The sequence below is a fragment of the Lipophrys pholis genome (genome assembly GCF_963383615.2).
Source record: "Lipophrys pholis genome assembly, chromosome: 6".
Classification (NCBI taxonomy): Eukaryota; Metazoa; Chordata; class Actinopteri; order Blenniiformes; family Blenniidae; genus Lipophrys; species Lipophrys pholis.
The window spans coordinates 31,030,242-31,052,875 of NC_137629.1; the positions used below are offsets into that span (position 1 = coordinate 31,030,242).

A 22,634-nucleotide genomic window follows, 5' to 3' on the forward strand; every position below is an offset into this window, starting at 1 on the left:
AAACCAAAATAAGACCATTTTATTACGGTCAGATAAAAACACTTTATTCAAATTTCATGTTCTCACACTGTACGACAGAAGGAGTCGGTGTGATAATGAACTGAGTGGTGGAGGAGATACAACAGCGCCTGATGGAAGACGTTTCTGCAGAAAAACCATCTGCTGCTCAGTGCTCAGCTCTTTCTTCATTCAGGAGTCAGAAACCTACGGAAGAGTTTTAGGGCCACTGAAGAAAAAAAAAAAATTTGGAGGCTGAAAAAAAAAAAAAAAAACCTTTGTGGCCTCAGAAAAAGTCGAAAATCAAAGTCGAGATTTATTTTTTCCACGGAGAGACGTCAATCCATCCCTCATCATTTGCCCGTAGATGTGAATTCACATTAAATGACTTAATTCTGACTATATCGGGTTGCTTACTGCTTATGGACGTGTGATTTTACACAGCATTTCCTTGATTAATAAGAACACATTTAAATAAGCACCCCGGGATCCGTGCCTTTGTCCTTCGTACTCGACGAAGTTCCGTGACGGAACCAGGCAGCAGGCTGCTCTGTCTCTTCTGGTCCTGATACTGATGATAACTGACCGTGTTTATGAGCGAGATTCTGTTCTGAAGCATCTTTTCATCACTTCATTAAACCGCCTGATATGCATTTTGAGGAAGCAGTCACAGGCTGACGTGTGGATGGACGGACTTTTTTTTCCACCTTGAAAAAAAAAATCTCGACTTTGATTTTCGACTTTTTCTGAGGCGACGAAGGTTTTTTTTTTTTTTTTTTTTTTTTTTTTGCTTCCGAATTTTTTTTTTTCTTCAGTGGCCCTAAAACTCTTCCGTAGAAACCAGTTAAAGCAAGGAAGAGACATTAAAACCAGGCAGAAACCTGCCAAAACTAGTTAAAATCAGTCAGAGACTTTGAAGCCATTGAGTCGGAAACTAGTTAAAACCATCAAAAGACCAGTTAAACATATTTGAAAAACAGAGTAAGACAATAATAAAACAGGTCAAACTAGTCATAGCGGTTAAATTTAATTAAAATCATTCAGAGACTTTAAAACCAGTGAGTCAGAATCCAGTTTAAAAAAAACTGTTAAAATCACCCAAAGATTAGTTAAAAACAATGGAAATTACAATAAAATTGAAGAGGAGCTAATAGCATTCTATTTTCATTGTTTTTAACGGGTCTTTCTTTGTTTTCTCTGTTACTGGTCTTTTGAAAAACAAATCAGAGGAGAGTTAAAACCAGCTAAAATTATTTTAAACGGGTCAGAACAGATGAAATCAGTCAGTTAGATGTAATGAAACAATCATCACAATAGGATATTAGAGAGGTGTGTGTGTGTGTGTGTGTGTGTGTGTGTGTGTGTGTGTGTGTGTGTGTGTGTGTGTGTGTGTGTGTGTGTGTGTGTGTGTGTGTGTGTGTGTGTGTGTGTGTGTGTGTGTGTGTGTGTGTGTCATTCCACAGGGAAATCACAGTGTGGGATTTTTTTTTTGTTGTTGTTTTTTTTTACATTAAGGACATTTTGCTGTTGTTTTATTGTCACGGTCACAGATGGACTCATTATGATGTAACCTTAAATCAAAAGTGTTTTTATTGTGACACATTGACTTGAAAAGTATCATGAGAGGCAGTTATTGTGCCTTCAATGGTCAGAGTCCTGAACTACGACAGCTAAGTAACATCATTATTATTAATAATAGATCATTAAAAAAAGGGTTTTATTTCTTCTGGTTGTCAGCTGGGTTTGAGTTGTATAAAGAGGTATAGAGGATGGATGGACTCTGGACCATTTTGTCAATTTAATTTATATGGCTTTAGGTGATAATAGTCTTTTCTATGTGAGCTTGCAGAGCGGTCTCATTCAGGGGAAAAGAAATGTGTGGGACGCCCAAAAACACATCCCAAAAGCACATTCAAGCTCTTTATTGTTGAAAAATGTGACAGAAATATGAAAATATAAAAGTCTAAAAGAAATGCAGTCACAGCACAGACACTAACAGCTGGAAGCGACATTCAAAAAGCAGCCATGTGATACGTGTGATGACATGAGGGGTCAGAGGTCATCAGTCCGTCTTGAAGCTGTCATCCTGAGCAGGGCCCGTCCTTCACGATCAGAACGTCCACGCTCGTCTCTCTGAACAGAAACAGTCAAACGTCAACTTGAAAGCTCCTTGGGGGACTGGGCTCCGGTTCACAGGGGTCAGCTGGACAGAGGACAGTCTTACTCACAGTGTGTAGACGCACAGAGAGCATTCGTTTGGGTAGGTGACGCCGTTGCTGCCGCACACCGGGGAATAATTGAGGGGACACGCCTGAGTCACGCTCATCCCCACACAGGAGGGCTGCAGCAGGGAGACAGGAAACGCTGAAGAAACACCTCTGTGTCTGTCTGTCTGTCTGTCTGTCTGTCTGTCTGTCTGTCTGTCTGTCTGCACACCTGGAGGCACTTCAACATGCATCGCTAATTATTTGGTCCTTGCCCAGATTTAAAGTCTTATATTTAGACATGATGGATAATTTGGCTTGTTTTAAATGTTATTTATTTATTTTCAGTCCTTGATTTTACAGTATAATTTCAAATCTAGTTTTAAAAATCTTAAGATTCGAGATTTCTTATCAAGTTAAAAATGTACTTGACGCATGGACAGAGAATTTCATTAGTTTAAAGTAATGTTCTTCTCAACTATAGTTCAGATTTTTAGATCTTATATTTGGACTACCCTATTTATGCACACCTGAAAACTTTCTGGACATAACTGAGACGTGCCAGGGCGCACCTGAACACAACAGGACATATCTGAACACACCTGGAAAAACAACTTAAAGGGGTCATATTAAGCAGCTTTTCAACACTTTCACATGGATCTTGTTGGTCCAAAAACGTTGTATTCAAGGTTTTATTCCCCCAAATCCAGCTTTTCTTTGATTTTCCTCCATTTAAATATGGGATCATAGGAGGTGCATTCAGAATCTGCTGTGTCTGTGTGAGCTGGACTGGCTCCGCCCACACATGCCCATCTTGGGAAGAGGAGATCGCAGACTTTAGTCACTTCTGTGGCGTCATTCCAGGTACGGGGTCCAGGTTATTACTGCTTAGGAAGTGAATTTTGCATCATATGACCCCTTTAACAAAACAATTGAACAGAGCCGGAGACATCTGAGCATGCCTGAAGACACTCAAACACATCATTTCTAGAGATGCTTGGACACACAACAAATGTGGACACATCTGGACATTAACAACATGAACAAACTGATGATTAAATCCAAACTAACACAGTCGGGGATATTGAACTCAGAGCCCTCCATTCACTTTACTGTGAGTCAATACTCTGACTATGAACTGCTCCTTTAAATTTTGAAAATATTAGTAATCACGTTCAGATTTGTTTCTTTCAATCTCTCAAACCTTTTGCAGGATTATAAAGTTCCTCTGAGGTCTGAGAATCACAGCATTACAGCAGGTTGTAGATTGTCTGGTGCGTGTTGTTGTTGTTGTTTCTTACCCTCCTGTAGAGTCTGGACTTGTCCTCACCATCTGAAAAAACAAAACAACATACAAACGACCTCAACGTTTCACTGAGTAGCTCCGCACCCGCTTTTCAATCAGCTCAGAGAATTCAGATTTTACACGAACACTCAAATATCATTCTTTCTTTTTTTAAGATGTCAATTTCAAAACTCAGACAATTACTGGTGAAAAGAACAATTCTGATGTTTATCCTTACACACCTGAAGGTCACAAACTTAAAGGTCACACGCCTGACGCTCAGGACTTACCTGCACAGCACAAAGCCAGCACTCCCATGAGCATCAGCTTCCTTGCAAACATCGTGAATGAAAGCGTATTTTCGGGTAAGTCTGTGGTTTTCTGAGGCCTGATTGGCTCCTGGTGTGTCTCCGTGCAGCAGCAGAGTGATTGTGACGGCGCCCTCAGCGTGCTGTTGTCATATAGTGGGCCGGCGCTGTGTTGTTGTCTGAAACAATGTGAACTTGCGTTGTTGTGACGGCCGCAGCTTTGTTTTGGCCACACTTTAATCTGAGGATTAGCGTTCTGTCTGACGGGGCGAAAACGCCACGACACGCGGTGACTGCACAGCAAAGACAGGAGCATGAAAACAACAAGGGAGGCCTGTCACGAGTCAGCACCGGAGCACATTCACACACATCCACTGGGACACAAAGGCCAGCACATGTCTGCACAAACACGTCATTCACGCACACAGCAGCACAACAACACAAGAAACCTGCATAATTCTATACAGAAATCGTACGATTCAGTCCGTAAAAATGTTCTTATTCAGAGTTGTGACAGTTTTTCGATGCAGTTTGATTTCAAGATCACTGGAGAGTACATCAGGCTGTTTTACACTGTGCATCCAGCAGGGGGCGATCAACAAGACACGCCTGTACAGGTATACAGAAAATATAAACTAACTTTTACTGATTTTTGTGTGTGTGTGTGTGTGTGTGTGTGTGTGTGTGTGTGTGTGTGTGTGTGTGTGTGTGTGTGTGTGTGTGTGTGTCCAATTATAGTTTGATTATGTTTCTTCATGTGACAGTGTTTTATTTAATTGGTTTAACAGTGGCAGAGCACTTTAAAAACCTGTTTTACTGGATTATCAGGTCTCCTTTCATCAACTGAAGTCTACTGACAATGAAACATTTCATATAAATCATTTTACCATTACAATAGTTTGTTTTGTTCCGCTGACATTTTTTATTTAAAATTTCACTGATTTAAGTAGACAATAACAGATACTAAAGTTAAAATATTTATTCTCATGTACCAGTAGAAGGACTGATACACGTGTAATAATAGAAGTGCACAAATCACAACAAAGGACTTGTGTAACAACAGCACAACAGATGCGCATGTGACAGTAGAAGAATTGTTCTCATGTAACAGAAAAAGAACAGATAAGCACGTGACAACAGAAATAAGACACTAATATAATAGCAGCTCTGATATACTTCCAACAATAGAGGTACATACTCATGTAACAGTCGAAGTAAAGATTCTTTTGAAGCAGTAGAAGGACAGATACTCATGGAACAATAAAAGGACGGGACACACTGAATCATATCCCTCAATCGCTCCTCTTTGTACAAAGTACAGGACGGAGGTGACTTCTTCTACACATTGCATCTGAGGCTGCCTTCTTATTCTTCAGTTTGAGGTAAAAGTCACAGAAGTCAAAGCATTTTTTTTCTTTTTTCACAAAAATATTGAAACAGATTTCTGGGTTGTTTGTTGTGAACCTGTTGGGTGACATTTTTGGTACTGGGAGATTTCTAAGAATCTGCCATTAGAGCATTTAACCTCAAGACTACAAGAAAATGAGAAGCTGTTTGAAAAGTTGTGGTCACCATTTCAAAATCATCTCCCTGCTTTGACATGAAGTGGCATTTTGTGATGAAAAACCCATGTTCTTCATAGATATATACATATATATACTTCATAGTAAGCGGAGTAAATGGATGGATGGATGGATGGATGGACCTCATCTGTATCTGAAGACTTGACATGTTTTCATTTGGGCAAAAAGTGATACTCAAGAATAAAAGTACAGGTATGCACGTAAGAGTTGAAAATATAGATACTCATATAACAATACAGATAATGTAATCATGCAAAAGTAGAGGCATTGATATTCATGTAAACGTAAACATACTATTGTTTGTGTGCATCAGAGGTATGTAAAGTTCACTGCTTTTGGTTCCGGTGAAGAACACGATAAAACAACAATAACTGCGCATGTATATTTTCACTCCAGTCACCCTCCATTGGCTGTCGACGGACTGCAGTTCCATAGTTGGACAGACGGTGGCAGCACTGCGCGGCATCTTTACAAAACGTCCCAACCGGCAGTGGATAGAAGAAGAAGAGGACGTTGGTTTTCCGGGGCGCGCACTCGGTCTCCACGTCGTGTTTTGCGTGCTTCTTTTTGTTTATAAAATTTTTCATATCAAATATGTACGACCAGGACGAAGGTGAGCTGCTGTTTGATCACTCCTCGTCACAGCCGTGCAGACTTTTCACGCTCAGTCCGCTTCAGTTCATTCATACAGCGTCAAACACTGCTGCTAATGCTAACCACTGATCCTAAAGTCCTGAAAGTGAACGAGGGGATGAATAAAACCACACATGGAACGCGTGAACGCATTTAATAACGCACGATCTCACATCTGGAACGCATAATAACAAAAAATAAACCAATGTAGCTTCAGTGTTTGAGTACCAGCCTTTATCCACAGACGTGCTAGCATGTTATGCTAAAGGTTTGTTCTGCCAAGTTGGCCTCAGACTAGAGCAACCTTCTCGATCTATCTATTCTTCCCCATCCGAACATTGAAATAAGCTTTGTTAAACATCTAATACTGGCATATGTACACCAAGTTTGCAGTAAATGCTTTTTATCCACATCACCCTATAAATTTTTGTAAAGCACTTGTCATAGAAGAAAGAATGCAACACAAAGCTCTGAACAAATTAAATGATTTTCATCCTAACGCTTCAGAATAGACACAATATATTGATTAAACAGTTTTCTGAGCACTTTCCTTTGAATTCATTGAAATTTAATCGAGAAATGGCATGAATCCAGTAGAATGGAGGAGGGTGTGACTGACACCCATTGTCTCTGACAGATACCCAGTACGATGAAGATGAGGATGAGATCACTCCAGACTTGTGGCAGGAAGCCTGCTGGATCGTCATCAGGTAACGTCTCTGTAGTTATCTTCTCAGACAGCTTTTGTCTCCTCGCTCTCATTGTGACGAGCCCGTGTCTCTCCAGTTCTTACTTTGATGAGAAGGGTTTGGTGCGACAGCAGCTGGATTCCTTCGACGAGTTCATCCAGATGTCCGTACAGAGGATTGTGGAAGATGCTCCGCCCATTGACCTGCAGGCTGAAGCTCAACACACATCTGGAGAGGTGGAGGAGCCGGTAAGCAAAGTGCACCACCTGAACGTGGAGTCTGAGGGTTTACAGTAGCGTAGGACATCTGAATTTGATTCATTTCTCTGTGAGCTCACTGTGACTTCATCTCCACCTCAGCCTCGTTACCTGCTGAAGTTTGAGCAGATCTATCTGTCCAAGCCCACCCACTGGGAGAGAGATGGTGCACCTTCCCCCATGATGCCCAATGAAGCACGACTGCGTAACCTCACGTAGGTCTTACCTGGTTTCTCCTGTTTCATTCCAAGTTTTGCTTCGGCTGGTCTTCATTGAGGTTTAAATCAAATGTCTTTTCTTTCATTTTGTCTCACCGGTCCTTTACAGGTATTCTGCTCCCTTGTATGTTGACATCACAAAGACCATCATTAAAGAGGGCGAGGACCAGCTCCAAACGCAACACCAGAAAACCTTCATAGGAAAAATTCCCATCATGCTTCGCTCCACCTACTGCTTGCTGAGTGGGCTGACAGACAGAGATCTGTGTGAGCTTAACGAGTGTCCACTGGACCCTGGGGGTTATTTCATCATCAATGGCTCCGAGAAGGTACACTGGAACGTCCCAGGTCTTGACTTTGATGATGCGATAGATTCAGGACCAACCCTTGATTCTGATGTCGTGGTGCTTTCAGGTGTTGATCGCTCAGGAGAAAATGGCCACGAACACAGTGTATGTTTTTGCCAAGAAGGACTCAAAGTATGCGTACACCGCAGAGTGTCGGTCGTGTCTGGAGAACTCGTCACGCCCCACTAGCACCATCTGGGTCAGCATGATGGCTCGAGGAGGACAGGTGAGTCCAGGTGAAGAAGGAAGTACTGATGACGTTTCTAAGTGGAAAGGTTGACAGCGAACTGGTTGTGTTTCAGGGAGTTAAAAAGAGTGCGATTGGTCAGAGGATTGTTTCCACACTGCCGTACATCCGGCAGGAAGTTCCTATCATCATCGTATTCCGAGCTTTGGGCTTTGTGTCTGACCGAGACATCCTGGAGCACATCATATACGACTTTGACGACCCTGAAATGATGGAGATGGTGAGTCATCTGTAAAGTACTTGGCGGGGAAAACCTGCAGCTTATCTTTCTGAGCTCCAACCACAAGACTGTGATGTTGCTGCTGTTCCAGGTGAAGCCGTCTCTGGACGAAGCCTTTGTGATCCAGGAGCAAAACGTGGCCCTGAACTTTATCGGCTCCAGAGGAGCAAAACCCGGCGTGACAAAGGAGCGAAGAATCAAATACGCCAAGGAAGTTCTGCAGAAAGAGATGCTGCCGCACGTCGGAGTCAGCGACTTCTGCGAGACCAAGAAGGCTTATTTTCTAGGGTGAGTTGCACCAGAACTACACCTGTTTTATACCTGAAACTACATCCTAACTACACCTAAACTCTTCCTAAACTACACCTGCTTTAGACCTGAACTATACCGCAATTACACCCGCTTTATACCCATACTACACCTGAACTATTCCTCAACTACACCCACTTATATCCCAATTACACCTGCTTTATACCTGAATTACACCCCAATTACACCCACTTATATCCCAACTGCATCCACTTATATACACACTACACTTGAACCATACCCAGACTACACCTGCTTTATATCTAAGCTGCACCTGAACTATATCCTAACTACACCCACGTTATATATCCCAAATACACCTGATTTCTACTGAAGCTACACCTGCTTTATACCTGAAACTACACCCCAGCTACACCTGAACTCTATCTAAACTGCACCTGCTCTACACTTGAACTACCCCCCCCGTTACATGTGCTTTATACTTGAACTACAATCCGACTACACCTGAACTGCACCCACACTGACTCTTTACACCCGAATCATATATGAACTTCACCCAAGCTGCAAATGCTTCATGCATGAATTACAGCTGAACCTCTTTTATGCCTACACTGTGCCTGTAGTACATCTGCTTCATACCTTCTATATACATGTCCTAAATCTGTATATAAATATATTCTTTGGGTACACATGTCCCAATGTGCCATCACATTGTCTGTGTGTGTTTTCAGGTATATGGTTCACCGGTTGCTGCTTGCAGCTCTCGGGAGACGGGAGCTGGATGACAGAGATCACTATGGCAACAAGAGGCTGGACCTCGCTGGACCCCTGCTGGCCTTCCTGTTCAGAGGGTGGGGCTTTACTTACTGACATGCATGCACTGTATATACGTGCACACGCACTTTATGTATGCACACATCATGTTCATCGGTAACCGGGTAATTCATTACAACAAATTCCTCACCTGTCTTTTTGAAGGCAAAACTAGTGTTGATTAAATAAAGTGGCTTTACTGGATCACCACTTTATTACCACTTTTTGAAAGGTTGTTGTTTTTTGGGGGGGGTTTTTTTGCATCTTTAGTTTTACCCTGAATTGATTTGTTTGGGGAACAAATGTCCCAAGCAGCATTAAGGGAAGACAAACCTGGTTTGAAACCATGACGATCGTTCTGTGAAAAACTAATGAGAAACTTCTTTTCCCGCGTTTTGTTTAGAATGTTTAAGAACCTGCTGAAGGAGATCAGGATTTACGCTCAGAAGTTCATTGACAGAGGAAAAGACTTTAACTTGGAGCTTGCCATCAAAACTCGGATCATCTCAGACGGGCTCAAGTACTCTCTGGCTACCGGAAACTGGGGCGACGTGAAGAAGGCTCACCAGGCCCGAGCCGGAGTGTCGCAGGTAAGGAACCCCCAGACTGTTCTGCTGCTGAGAAACAGGAGCTTAACTCTGCAACTCGGTGAGGTCAGACTGGATCGGAGCCTTCTCACAGCATCTGAACCTCCTCTTGCAGGTGTTGAACCGTCTGACCTTCGCCTCCACTCTGTCCCATCTCCGGAGAGTTAACTCTCCGATCGGCAGAGACGGGAAACTGGCCAAACCCAGACAGCTGCACAACACACTGTGGGGGATGGTGTGTCCAGCCGAGACCCCCGAGGTAAGAAGGCAGCCCTGACAACATGATGTTCTGTCAGTTCAGGTAATTCACAGGTGAGATTAAGGCCCCGTTCACACAGTGTTTCGAGAAAGTTTTGTGTTTAAATGGCAGAAAAGCTGAAAACTATGTAGTTGTCATGTCAGGAAACGAGTTGGAGCCGTTGTTTTGTAATGAAAGACGTACACATATACGCAGAGAACAATACACATTATGTAGAAGAACTATTTACTACGGCTGTGGTGCACATGTGCAGTAGCAGCGTTTCAGAAAAGTTGCGATTTCTCCCATTTACGTGGAGTTGGAGCATTTTCAAAAAGTGGCTTTAAGCACCGCAATGAAGGTTTCTGTTTTCACTTGAAAACGTTGTCATGGAAACGGGTGTTCATTGGTCGGTTCACTAATGAGTGTGTGGTTTCAGGGTCACGCTGTTGGATTGGTGAAGAACTTGGCCCTGATGGCCTACATCTCGGTGGGATCGCAGCCCTCGCCAATCCTGGAGTTTCTTGAGGAATGGAGCATGGAGAACCTGGAGGAGATCTCACCTGCCGCCATCGCTGAGTGAGTCCCAGCAGGCGGTGGTGAATTTCGCCTGTTGTTTCAGTGGCTGATGTGAGTCTGTTCACTATTTCCAGTGCTACTAAAATCTTTGTGAACGGCTGCTGGGTGGGAATCCACAAAGATCCGGAGCAGCTGATGAATACACTGAGGAAGCTGCGCAGACAGATGGACATCATCGTGTCTGAGGTAACCGCTGCTTCTCAGCTCAGTTCGATCACAGGCACACCTGAGAGGACCGGATAACCTCAGAAAGCGGTCTTCATTGGTACCTGTGGCAGACAGGCTGGTAAAATGTTGGATTTCTGTGTCTTTTATCACGTTAGGTGTCGATGATCAGAGACATTCGAGAACGTGAGATCAGAATTTACACAGACGCCGGCCGAATCTGCAGACCGCTGCTCATCGTGGAGAAACAGAAACTTCTGCTGAAGAGACGACACATCGATCAGCTGAAGGAGAGAGAGTACAACAACTACAGGTGAGGACGGGTGAGAGAGATGGAGGTGGGGGGAAGCATGAGCGGTGTTGTGACGTGGTGTCGCTGCTTCTCAGTTGGCAAGACCTGGTAGCGAGCGGCGTGGTGGAGTACATCGACACTCTTGAGGAGGAGACCGTCATGCTCGCCATGACCCCCGATGACCTGCAGGAAAAGGGCGTGGCCTACTGCTCCACTTACACACACTGTGAAATCCACCCGTCCATGATCCTGGGAGTCTGTGCCTCCATCATTCCCTTCCCCGATCACAACCAGGTACACACACACACACACACACACACACACACACACACACACACACAGCTCTGTCTTTTGACGCACACACATCATGTTTGTTTGTTCTTCAGTCTCCCAGGAACACATACCAGTCCGCTATGGGAAAACAAGCTATGGGCGTCTACATCACCAACTTCCATGTGCGAATGGACACGCTGGCTCACGTGTTGTACTACCCTCAGAAACCGCTCGTCACCACCCGCTCCATGGAGTACCTACGCTTCAGAGAGCTGCCTGCAGGTACCACACACACACACACACACACACACACACACACACACACACACACACACACACACACACACACACACACAGGCACCCAAAGGTAGTTCTGCAGATTGTTTAGCACATCTTGTTATTGTGTTTATTTTGAAGGGCAGGTGAAGTGAGGACAGGTGAATTATTAGATGAATTACTCAACACAAACTGACTTCCTGCAGGAATCAACTCTATCGTGGCGATTGCTTCGTACACGGGATACAACCAGGAAGATTCTGTCATCATGAACAGGTCCGCCGTGGATCGAGGGTTCTTCAGGTGAGTTCTAGGCCAACACAATTGTGTTTGTCTCCGATTTGATTTGACTCGAGTGTCTGAAGATGTGACCACTAGGAGGTCCGTCAGTACAAAGGCACATAAATCTTTTTTTTGTTTACATTTTCTATCTTGAGTAGGTCAGTGTGCATGGGAGGGAGGCGTTTGGGTAATATTTGGAATAGACAGTAATTCCTTTTAATGCTGTATTGTCTGTTTAGTAATGAGGTATGTTTCCTCATGTGTTATGTCGTATATGTATTGTAATGGTGTGTGTTTTCTAGCATGTGGTATGTTTTACATGCATTATAGTTATGGTGGTATGATTTTACCCCATGGGACTGTAGATGGAAATCAGCTCAGAGCGAAATCTGCATATTTACAGCACTGGTTGTCTGTTCAAACAAATTAATAAATAAAATCAAATGAATGTCTTCACCCCGCAGGTCGGTTTTCTATCGATCCTACAAAGAGCAGGAGTCCAAGAAAGGCTTCGACCAGGAGGAGATTTTTGAAAAGCCGACACGCGAAACCTGTCAGGGTGAGAATTCCGTACGCCACATGTTGGCGCCTCTCTCAGGGTGGGAACTACGTGCACACCTGTCAGATGTGACAATGGTGTCTCGGGTGTCTTGGTAGGCGGGGCGAACCTCATTACTGATGCAGGAAATGTAATCATTCTCAGGTATGAGACACGCCATCTACGACAAGCTGGATGATGACGGGCTCATTGCGCCCGGCGTCCGTGTGTCTGGTGAGGATGTGATCATCGGGAAGACGGTGACATTGCCAGAGAACGACGACGAGCTGGACAGCTCCAATCGCCGCTACACCAAAAGAGACTGCAGCACCTTCCTGAGGACCAGCGAGACCGGCATCGTGGACCAGGTCATGGTCACCCTCAACCAGGAAGGCTACAAATTCTGCAAGATCAGGGTGAGAGCTCCTTACCACACCTGAGAGAACACCTGAGGCAGGGCCGGGACGCTCGAAACTGAGCAGCCTCTGTTCACCTGCAGGTTCGCTCAGTCCGGATCCCTCAGATCGGAGACAAGTTCGCCAGCCGACACGGACAGAAGGGAACCTGCGGGATCCAGTACAGACAAGAGGACATGCCCTTCACCTGCGAGGGGATCACACCGGACATCATCATCAACCCTCACGCCATCCCGTCCAGAATGACAGTCGGTCACTTGATCGAGTGTCTGCAGGGAAAGGTTCGAGTCGCACACGTGCTCCACAACTCGCACATCAACAAACACAATGTCTGCAAACAAACACTGTAATGAGCTTTGAAGAGATCAAGGTGACTTTTATGAAAATCCCAGACGAGCAGATTGTGTTAAAGCACAACGGTAAAATCTGACTGGCAGACTAAATGCATACAACGAGCATGTATATAAACCTATTTACAGCTGCTAAGCAGATCACTGGCAATCAGAACAACAGAGTTCCTCTGTTGGATCTATACATTATCTTTAAGTTTTTTTAGGGTTGGAAACCAACAAAAGAGAGTGGCAGTACAGATATACCAAATCAACAGGAAAGCATTCTCCCTAAGATCCAATTGATTAAATACTTTTTTATTTTTTTACTATAGAAGAAACTTCAGGCCTTTTTACATATTGCATCCACACCATCTTCAACGGACAGTTCATTGTCGATGGTACTATGTTACATATATTCTTATACGACCTTTACCACCTGTCTGGAATGATGAGAGAGCGGAAGGCTTATTGAAGTCTTCAGTACATGGCCATGATCCCCGTCATCTTTAACACTATAACTGTGTTGTCCACAAACTTAATACTTTGGCACAGATGTCTCTGTGTATAAAACTACTAAACCCTTTCAAAGGTTTATCGGACCGGCGCTTTTCTCCGGTTTCCGTCCTGCTAAGCAGGTGAGAGTTTGTATCTCCCCCTGGATGGGACACTGGTCCATCGCAGGTTAGTCCCCAGCACATTGTTCTCATTCATACAGCTTAGTTGACTGGAGGAAAGTCGGGCAATGTGCCTTGCTCAAAGACACAACACAACAGAAAGGCGAGGGATCGAACTCTCAACATTCGGGTTACGAGTCAGACACTTTAACCACTCATAGTTCTCTTCAGCGAATCGTATCATCCTTCAATAAAGTTACAGTCAAAAGTCGGTCACGGTGACTTTTCTTTCCCCTCAACTCTGACTGCAGGCTGATTTTACATCAGGAGGTGTTTTTGATTTATTTATTCTTTTCTTTCAGGTCTCTGCGAACAAAGGCGAGATCGGTGACGCCACGCCGTTCAATGACGCCGTGAACGTGCAGAAAGTATCAAACCTGCTGTCGGAGTACGGATACCACCTGAGAGGCAACGAGGTCAGAGGTCACAGGGATTATTCTCTGTGTCACAAACACGCAGGGGTTCTTAAAGTGTGTTAGGCTAAGACGCCACCCAACCGCCAAATTTTATGCTGCACTTTTTGTCTCATGCCAGCGGTAACTCATGATTAAATGCCATTTTTCCAGGGGGGGTTTTTGACGACGGTGTGTATTTTAACAACAAAAATAATAGTTTATCCCTCAAAGAATTGATCTAAAAGATAATAATCCTGCTGGGAAAAGGCATTTTCTCGACTCCCAGATTTCTTCTGCATGCTTCTCCTTTCCTGAAGCTCTCTGGTTCCCCCCAGAGAAGATCCCCCCCACACACTTTGAGTACCAGACACAGAGATTCAAGACATTTTGAAAGTTCTAACAACAAAGTAGCTGTCAAGTATTTTCATATGAGGTCTGCCTGTCCCCATTGCATGCTGGGATAGGGTTCATGTTGGACTGCAGTTGAGTATTTCTGAATCTGCTCAGGTTCTTTATAACGGTTTCACTGGGAGGAAGCTGACGTCTCAGATCTTCATCGGGCCGACCTACTATCAGCGTCTGAAGCACATGGTGGACGATAAGATTCACTCCAGGGCTCGAGGGCCCGTCCAAATCCTCAACAGACAACCGATGGAGGGACGTTCCAGGTCAGTGTCCCACCTGTCGTCTCGCCTGCTCGTGGCTGAATCGGCTGTGTGTCTCACCCGTGTCTGTCTGGGTCTTCAGAGACGGCGGGCTGCGGTTCGGCGAGATGGAACGTGACTGTCAGATCGCTCACGGAGCGGCTCAGTTCCTCAGGGAGCGCCTGTTCGAGGCGTCCGACCCGTACCAGGTGCACGTGTGTAACCTGTGTGGACTGATGGCCATCGCCAACACACGCACGCACACCTACGAATGTCGAGGCTGCCGCAACAAAACGCAGGTAAACAACAACATGTAGATAGACAGAAAACTGTAGATAAACGGCAACATGCTGGTAAACAACAGCAACACACAGGTAAATGACAGTAACAAGCAGGAATACGTATATCAATAAGCAGGTAAACAACAGCAACATGCAAGTAGACGACAGCAACACACAGGTAAACAACAGCAACACACGAGTAAACAACAGCAACATGCAGGTAAACAGCAACAACACACAAGTAAACATGTCTATCAGCAACAAGCAGGTTAACAACAGCAACACACAGGTAAACAGCAAAGACATGTTGGTAAACATGTAGATCAACAACAACGTAGGTAAACAACAGCAACAACATGATTGAGGTAAAGAGAAACAAGATGTATGTAAAGCATGAAGCACATGTAAACATTAGTACTCAGTTTTATTTTGCAGTTTGCATCTTTTGTTTGTTGTTTATGTGGCTGGGTTTTGTTTGTGTTTGTGTAGATCTCCCTGGTCCGGATGCCGTACGCCTGCAAGCTCCTTTTCCAGGAGTTGATGTCGATGAGCATCGCTCCTCGTATGATGACATCATGAATTGGCTCGGCCAATCGGATGCCTTCCAGAGGAGCAGGAAGTAGACGTTTGGTTGGACGTTTGTAGGTTTTGTTTTTGTTTTTGTATTGTCTAATAAACACGTTTTCCTTCTTAAGTCGAGTCTCACGACTATGATTATCAGTCCCCATTAGAAATCTGATTGCTCATTCTGAAATAATTAAATACAGAAAACCTCCCGATGTCAGTTCAGCCTCTCCACCACCGCTCTGTCCCAGTGCATGATGGGAAACAAGCAGGCACACGTCAGAGTCCAAGTATACTCAGTTCAGAGAATAATGTTCATTTTAGTACTTACAATAAAACAACTTCAGAGTCTGATGATGTCATCAGTTTATTGTTCGCTTTAATTCAGACATGAGAAAAAAAACTTTTGTTTGACTTTTAAAATCACTGAAATCGATCAGTAAAAAAAAAAAAAAAAGACTAAGAAAAACATCAAACCACAAGAGACAAACTGTGATTCTACAAAGACAGCCTGACTTTCACTCGGTTAATAAATGAAGATAAAAGAATAAATGACAAGTAATATAAACTGTTAAATGTTCAAAAGGAAAGAATTCTGATGTTTCAATTCTTTTTTTCACCGTAACACGTACAATGAGATTAAAAGTGCCATGCTAAGAACTAAATGAGGTTAAATGTCTCAGATGTTTAAAAAAATAATAATAATCTGATGTCCCTCTTCTGACTTTAGCCAATCACAGCTCACCCTCCTTGGTCACTGGAAGAAAAATGACATGATCAGCGTTCAATAAAATCTCACTGCAGCAGAGCCACAACTCCTGACAGACCGTGCTCAGGGTTCAGGAGAACCCCTTTTTTTTTTTTTTTTTTTTTCCTGTGTGTCACCTGTCTTGACGTTGATGTCCTGGATGGACTCCACCAGGTGAATCCGTCCCACGGCTGAAGCGGTTCCCTTGGCGTTGGTGGCGTGGCACTCGTACGCTCCGGCTTCTTCGGTGGTGAGCGGGGAGATCTGAAAGGCCAAACAAGCTACTCCGTGATTGGTCCTCAGACGCCGCCGCCACTCATCTGTGTGTGTGAATACAGACCAGAACCCAGCCGGTCACTTCATGTTTCTCCGGTCCTCCTCTGGTCTGGATCGCCAGGTTGTCTCGATCGCCTGGAAGAAGCTCCTCTCTCTTCTTCCCATTGAAAACCTGAAACATCATCATCATCATCACCAGATCAGGCTTCACATTTGATCTTTGATAAGGCTTCTAGTTCAGAGTGGATCAGCAACTGCTCCCAATCGATGGACTGAGCAGCAGATGGCGAGCTTATAAGTTGTGTAAAGACTCTTCGCGGCGTGTCTTCAAACAGGCTGCAGCTTGTACATCTTTAGAAAATCACCGTGAAGGCAGCTGAGGCGTGTGCACCTTGTACGACTTTGGGTCTTTGTACGTCAGGCGAACTGTGTGTTTTGTGCCTTCAGGTGGTCTGTTACACTAAAGCCCGTAAACAGCTCTTCACTGAGGTGCATCTGATTGGCAGCTGGAGGAACTGCTTGCGCGCCGATGGGTCGTCGTGTGTGACAGCTTCAACTATTAACCTTTGACCCTTCATTCAAACTCACCCTCTTCCAGGTGAGGACGGGCGTGGGCACCCCGACCGCCTCGCAGCTCAGGTACACCTGCGAGCCGCTCACGTTGTACACCTCACCCGGAGGAGTGACGATGATGGGAGCTGCGGACGGCACACAGTTAAGAGTTCATATCGACCACGCTGAACCGCAGGACGAGACAGGACGAGACAGGTCGAGGAATCCGAGGGTGGCGGAAAGAAAATAAAACCCGGCTGATCTCAGAGGAATTCAATTTGCTCGGAGCGCCCACTCGGGCGGGGGTTTCATGTAGATAGGAATGTCGTGTTTTCAGAGGGATGGAGGAGGATTATCAGCCCCAGCGTCAGTCAGAGTGTGTTACTGTCAGAGTGCATTAACCCCTGAAGCCAGACACCACAAAACCTGGGACAATGGACACAATAAATGATGAAACAGACGAGAAAAAGAAAAAGCTGTGGGAGAAATTAAAATATTTATCTACACTTTTGGAAAACCACTGTGTGGAGTCAGGGACACTTCTGAAAAACATTGTCTACAAACACTTGATAAATTATAGTTTGTAAACACTAATCTGTGAACAATTCTAATACTATTGTCTGTCAACACTCAGTGTAACGATAGATAGATATTTTTCTTTCTTTTGGATAGAATCCAAAATTACTTCTTGGTATCCCACACACACATTCCCACCAGTGATCAACTGTCCCACTTAACGTCGACACAAACTCACATACCTGTTTGCTCACACAAAACACCAACTTTTCTTGAGTTACTTTACAAAGTGTAACGTGAGAGCTCGCGGTGCGGTGCGGTGCAGGTGCGCGCCTCACCTGACGCGCAGCGGCCCTTGTTCTGCACCGCCACGGGCTCTTTGCCCTGCGCCTCGGCTGCCAGGCCGGCGCTCTTCAGCGCGCACCCGTTGCGGTAGGTCACCCCGTCGGTGCCGCACACCTCGTAGTTGCTCTTGCACACGCAAATCCCCATCTTGCTCTTCTTGTCCTCGTCGCCTTTCACGCACTCCAGTCCGGCGCCGCAGCGGCGCGCTGCCGCGCGGCGGCCGCCGCACAGCTCTCCCTCCGCGGCGGCGCACACCGAGCAGCAGCCGCAGTAGTCCAGCATGGAGCCGGCGAGGCAGCCGGCCGCCGGGAGAGGGGCGCACTCGGTGGTGTCACATGGTCCGCAGCCCGGAGTGGAGGACACCCGGACCGAGAGCACCGCCACGACCCAGAGGAGAGGGATGAGCGGCTGCATGGTGGGAGACGGAGCGGTGATGGAGGAGAACTGGAGCGGTGGTGGAGGAGAACTGGAGCGGTGGTGGATCAGGGTGAGGAAGTCTGTGGATCTGAAGCTGCTGACTCCGCCTTGTACAGTAGGAACAGGAGGTGAAACAAGCCCACCACAGTAACTTCTTCCAACTTTTTATTGTTCAAAAACAAGTTCAGATCGTTTTACATTTCACACAGAAAACCTCAGTAAAGATTTGTTTCTTTAAACCTGGTTAATTAACTGACGTATCCACCTTTATGATGCTTTTTATGAGGTCAACGGCTTCTGAAGCCAATCCCAGGTAACTCTGGGATTAATTTTTTTGGCAGGATATCACCAAGTAAATGGCACCAACTCACATACACACCTCACACACAGGGACACCATTCAAACTCCACACAGAAAGCCTCTGGATTTGAACCCATGACCTATTGCAGTGCAACTTGTTAAACCTGGGAAATAAACCGTATTCAGCTGCTTTAAAACCTGGTTTAACATTTCTTTTATTTCTTAAGCTCGTCGTCGATGCCCCCGGGTGGCTGTGATGTGAGCAGTCTAAGCTCCTCAGATTGAAGCCGAGTTCCTCCTCACCTCTCTGGGGGACAGAACATGGCTGTGGAAACTTTGCAGTCAAGAGGTCGCGAGTCTCCTTCCTGTTATTGTCCCGTTCCAGAAAACAGGATGCGGCCACGCCGCAATATAAAAGAATGAGCTAACATGTTCATGAAGCTTGAACGGAGAGCTCATTTACAGTATTTCGTCATGAAGGCTGACAGCAGGTCTCTGTACGGAGTCTGGGAGGCTCCGGTCCTCACACCCAGAACTTTGTGTATCCGAGGAGAACGGAGAAGCAAGTTGTGACTGAATCCCACCAGAGAGGAGGTGAACCAGTACAGCGCCATGGACTGTGGGGGGGGGGACGGGACACAAGAGGCGATATTAACACTGATACAACATTTCTTCTGAATAAATCAGATTCAAACTTTTGTCTTTCTGCAGAATTAAACTCTCTTCTGAACGAGGTTTTATTCACAGTTCAGGAGTTTCATCAGATAATCTGACAGGAATGTGCAACTCGACTCGACACGTTCAAACGTTCATCAACCCAACAGATCTGAACATGAAGCTGCTGGCAGCCCCGCGAGCAGATCAGCTGTGTGGGCCGTCGTCCCGGGCAGCCTGGCTGGCGGGGGGACTCACCGACGGGACGGAGGCGGCGATGGGGATCATCACCACCGAGAACACCCTGGTGGCGTTCAGGATCACCCGCTGGAACCTCGATGTCGTGACCCTCTGCAGAGAAAACACCTGCAGAAGAAGAACACGACGGATCATCGCGTCGTCGCGCAGGTCGATGACGTCACAGACTCACCCATGACCTCACTGACCTCCACAACCATCAGGTTGGTGAGTCCCAGGCATATCGGGAGGATCCAGGTGGGGTCTGGCACGGTGAGGTCCGTGAACCACAGAGCGCCCCCTGCTGCCAGCTGGTCCTGCACCGCTGTAGGGGAGACACAAGTCAGAGTTGTGGAGCAGGACCGGCGTGGAGCCGCTGCACCCGGCGAGGTGTGCTCACCGGACGGGTCCAGACTCAGGTTTCGAAGGGCCAGAGAGAAGCTGATCCAGAGGGGCAGCTGGACAAGGACCAGAAGACTGGCCTTGACGGGGTGACAGTTGTCCCGGATGTAGAGCTCAGAGATGAGGCGACGCAGATTCTTCTTGAACTGGAACCTGAAACGGACCACCGAGAAATGCAAGAGATGTAAATTCTACCGACACTGTGCAGAACCGAAACAACTCCGTCAACTAAAAGATCCACAGCAAGGGGTCAGACATGTTGTGGCATTTTCTTGAATTGCCAAAGAAAGTTGGTCGACCAATGAAGTTGGCCGAGAAAGTTATGTTTTCGTCTGCGTGTATCTATTTATTGGTTAATATGTATTTTACCAACTTTTTGCAAAGAAATCCTCAAGCGAATTACATTAATATATCATGATTTTTCATGATGATGCGATGCTTACTCGGTTCCTCAAACGAATGTGGCGTTGGCGAAGGTCTGCGCTCTACCGAGTGTAGTTCTAGTTAGTTATGTGTTGCTATCATTAAAGCTGTTGTCATGTTTTTGAAGGTGCTGTTGTCGTTCGTTATTTTCTTGTCATTATACATGTTGGTGGTGGTCCTTCCACTGTTGTTGTCATTTTTCGTGTCGTTTGTGTTGTCGTCAAGAGTTTGATGGGTTCCTTGTGTTGTTAGGTTTGTTGTTGTTTACCTTTTTCTTGTAGTTTTTTTTATTTATTTTGTTTGTGACATTGCTTATGTTTGGCTTTTTTTTGCATTGTTGGTGTTTTTCTTTGAGTTTTGTTGGTGTTATTATTATTATTGTTTGTGTCCATGCTGCTCTTTACTTTCTCGTCTTGTTAAAGTTTGTGTTGACGTCTGTGCTGTTGTTGATGGTTGTTGGTGTTTTTGTCTGCATCGTCGTTGCCCTTTGCACTGATGTTCGTGATTATTGTTGTTTGTACCATTTTGTTTGTGTTGTTGAGGTTGACTCTGTTCGTATTCTTACCTGCTCTGTTTCTCCGTCCAGCCTCTCTGGCTGGCTCGAACTGACACTTCATATCGGAGCCTCTTTGCCAGCTCGGAGATCTCCGCCTGCAGAGCCTCCACCTGCAAACACCCTGCAGGTTACCATGGTTACCCTTACATTGGAGATACATGGTTACTGTGTATGGTTTGTTCATGAAAAGACCAAAACAACAACAACAAAGGGGTTGTGAAGATGACACAAAGATGACAAGTGAGCAAAGAAGTCAACAGGTCAGATGTCAGTAAATAACAACAAAACAACACTGAAGGCGTACAGAATGTGTGGAAGTAGATAAACAAGAAGGACCCCGACCTTGGAGATGATGATGAGCTGATACGCTGCCAGCGGCAGGGTGATCAGCGTCCTGACCGACAGCGTGGCCACAGCGACGCTCAGCCACCACGGGCACGCGCTCAACTCGTGCACGCTCACCAGCACCTGCTCACACAGGTGAACCGGAGCGGAGTCCGCGAGGCCACCGTACCATCCGCCTGGACTTGCGGGGCCGCCGGACACCGTACGGACTCCTGTCCGGTACTGGCCGGCAGCAGGCTGCGGGAGGCGGCACGTGTTCCCCGGTACCGGTGGGTCCCGGTAAATCACCACTGAACACGGTGCATGCGCAGGGAGCTGCAGCAGGTGGCGGCTGGCAGAGCGCGTGACTCTCAGCATGGTGACACGAGGAGTGGACCTCTGAGGGTTACCGGGGTAACAGGGGTAGAAAACAGCAACAAAAACGGTGTGAGCGTTCCCATTCCTTCACCTTCATCCATTCATCTTCACGGATCCGGTGCCGCACGGTTATGACGTCACAATATTTACTGTGATGCGTTCGGCTTAATGTGACGATATGAAAAACTAAGCAAAAAAAAAGATAAATAATCTGTGTAAATAAATAAACGATAAACCTATTTTGTGAAAATAAATAAAAATCTCATTCGAGTTTCAGAAGTCAGATCTACCGGAATTGACTTCAAATGAGTGTTCCTTCAGAATAAAACTAAATCTCCCGAGAACAAGATAAACAATCCATGTTGTGGAAAAGTGGAAAAATGAATTACCATCCGGTTGGATGGATGGAAGAATGATGACTCAGGTTGAATAAAATTAAGGTGAAAGTTATTTGGCTGAATGAATGAATGAATGAATGGATCAGGTTGGATGAATAAGTGAATGATTACTCTCTGCCAGGATGCATGAATTTCAACTTTGGAGAAAGTTGGAGAAATTATGACTCAGGTTAGATGAATTACTTGGGTTGGGTAAAAGGATGATTGATGATGACTCAAGTTGAATAAATGAGGACTATGAGGTTGACTGACTGACTGACTGAGACTGAAAGATGACTTTTAGTTTGGCTGAATGAATGAAGTTGTATGAATATATGAATGATGGCTCTGGTTGGATGAATGTTCACTCATGTTGGATGAATGACTTAAGTTAGGTAAAAAGACGATTGTTCACTTAACTTGGGTGAACATATGGAAGATGACTGGGTGAATCAATGAATGCTGGATACATAAAGGAATCATGACTGTGTTGTAGGATGATTGATGCATGACTTTGGTTGA

At 45.4% G+C, this 22,634-nt stretch overlaps 4 protein-coding genes across 5 annotated transcripts; 1 reads left to right on the top strand and 3 right to left on the bottom strand.

The window, feature by feature from the left end:
* Positions 1-1,904: 1,904 nt before the first annotated feature.
* Positions 1,905-3,990, bottom strand: LOC308111157 (putative pancreatic secretory proteinase inhibitor). The gene is made up of 4 exons (XM_080465938.1): positions 3,777-3,990; positions 3,503-3,534; positions 2,226-2,338; positions 1,905-2,130 (listed from the first exon to the last, which is right to left on the bottom strand). The coding sequence occupies exons 1-4, from the start codon at positions 3,826-3,828 to the stop codon at positions 2,079-2,081; spliced, it is 249 nt and encodes an 82-aa protein (XP_080322064.1). The 5' UTR covers positions 3,829-3,990; the 3' UTR covers positions 1,905-2,078.
* A 1,841-nt stretch (positions 3,991-5,831) lies between these two features.
* Positions 5,832-15,735, top strand: polr2b (RNA polymerase II subunit B). Its single transcript, XM_080465907.1, has 24 exons — positions 5,832-5,990; positions 6,648-6,720; positions 6,797-6,947; positions 7,059-7,171; positions 7,284-7,503; positions 7,589-7,747; positions 7,824-7,988; positions 8,080-8,276; positions 8,990-9,109; positions 9,475-9,661; positions 9,774-9,917; positions 10,336-10,475; positions 10,550-10,661; positions 10,799-10,953; positions 11,028-11,226; positions 11,319-11,487; positions 11,688-11,784; positions 12,228-12,322; positions 12,467-12,717; positions 12,801-12,998; positions 14,026-14,139; positions 14,626-14,786; positions 14,866-15,061; positions 15,533-15,735. The coding sequence occupies exons 1-24, from the start codon at positions 5,972-5,974 to the stop codon at positions 15,620-15,622; spliced, it is 3,525 nt and encodes a 1,174-aa protein (XP_080322033.1). The 5' UTR covers positions 5,832-5,971; the 3' UTR covers positions 15,623-15,735.
* Positions 15,731-18,655, bottom strand: igfbp7 (insulin-like growth factor binding protein 7). Its single transcript, XM_080465924.1, has 5 exons — positions 18,038-18,655; positions 17,220-17,329; positions 16,696-16,803; positions 16,493-16,619; positions 15,731-16,364 (listed from the first exon to the last, which is right to left on the bottom strand). The coding sequence occupies exons 1-5, from the start codon at positions 18,456-18,458 to the stop codon at positions 16,342-16,344; spliced, it is 789 nt and encodes a 262-aa protein (XP_080322050.1). The 5' UTR covers positions 18,459-18,655; the 3' UTR covers positions 15,731-16,341.
* Positions 18,611-22,059, bottom strand: cox18 (cytochrome c oxidase assembly factor COX18). 2 transcript variants are annotated; one of them, XM_080465922.1, is made up of 6 exons: positions 21,376-22,059; positions 21,043-21,143; positions 20,053-20,207; positions 19,862-19,977; positions 19,674-19,781; positions 18,611-19,378 (listed from the first exon to the last, which is right to left on the bottom strand). In XM_080465922.1, the coding sequence occupies exons 1-6, from the start codon at positions 21,733-21,735 to the stop codon at positions 19,217-19,219; spliced, it is 1,002 nt and encodes a 333-aa protein (XP_080322048.1). In that variant the 5' UTR covers positions 21,736-22,059; the 3' UTR covers positions 18,611-19,216. The 2 variants fall into 2 exon arrangements, with proteins under 2 accessions (XP_080322048.1, XP_080322049.1); XM_080465923.1 differs by having other exon boundaries at positions 18,615-19,378; positions 19,862-19,969; positions 21,376-21,860.
* Positions 22,060-22,634: the final 575 nt, after the last annotated feature.

Coding starts and splice junctions, on each gene's coding strand:
- LOC308111157 (XM_080465938.1), bottom strand. CDS start 3,828: ATGTTTGCAAGGAAGCTGATGCTCATGGGAGTGCTGGCTTTGTGCTGT. Junction 2,339..3,502: donor AGTCCAGACTCTACAGGAGG/GTAAGAAACAAC, acceptor TCCCTGCTGCAG/CCCTCCTGTGTGGGGATGAG. Junction 2,131..2,225: donor TCTCTGTGCGTCTACACACT/GTGAGTAAGACT, acceptor GTTTCTGTTCAG/AGAGACGAGCGTGGACGTTC.
- polr2b (XM_080465907.1), top strand. Junction 7,504..7,588: donor TCATCAATGGCTCCGAGAAG/GTACACTGGAAC, acceptor TGGTGCTTTCAG/GTGTTGATCGCTCAGGAGAA. Junction 11,227..11,318: donor CCTTCCCCGATCACAACCAG/GTACACACACAC, acceptor TTTGTTCTTCAG/TCTCCCAGGAACACATACCA.
- igfbp7 (XM_080465924.1), bottom strand. CDS start 18,458: ATGCAGCCGCTCATCCCTCTCCTCTGGGTCGTGGCGGTGCTCTCGGTC. Junction 17,330..18,037: donor CAAGGGCCGCTGCGCGTCAG/GTGAGGCGCGCA, acceptor TGCCGTCCGCAG/CTCCCATCATCGTCACTCCT. Junction 16,620..16,695: donor AAGTGACCGGCTGGGTTCTG/GTCTGTATTCAC, acceptor TTGGCCTTTCAG/ATCTCCCCGCTCACCACCGA.
- cox18 (XM_080465922.1), bottom strand. CDS start 21,735: ATGCTGAGAGTCACGCGCTCTGCCAGCCGCCACCTGCTGCAGCTCCCT. Junction 19,782..19,861: donor CCAACCTGATGGTTGTGGAG/GTCAGTGAGGTC, acceptor CTTCTTCTGCAG/GTGTTTTCTCTGCAGAGGGT. Junction 19,379..19,673: donor TCGCCGCCTCCGTCCCGTCG/GTGAGTCCCCCC, acceptor CCCCCCCCACAG/TCCATGGCGCTGTACTGGTT.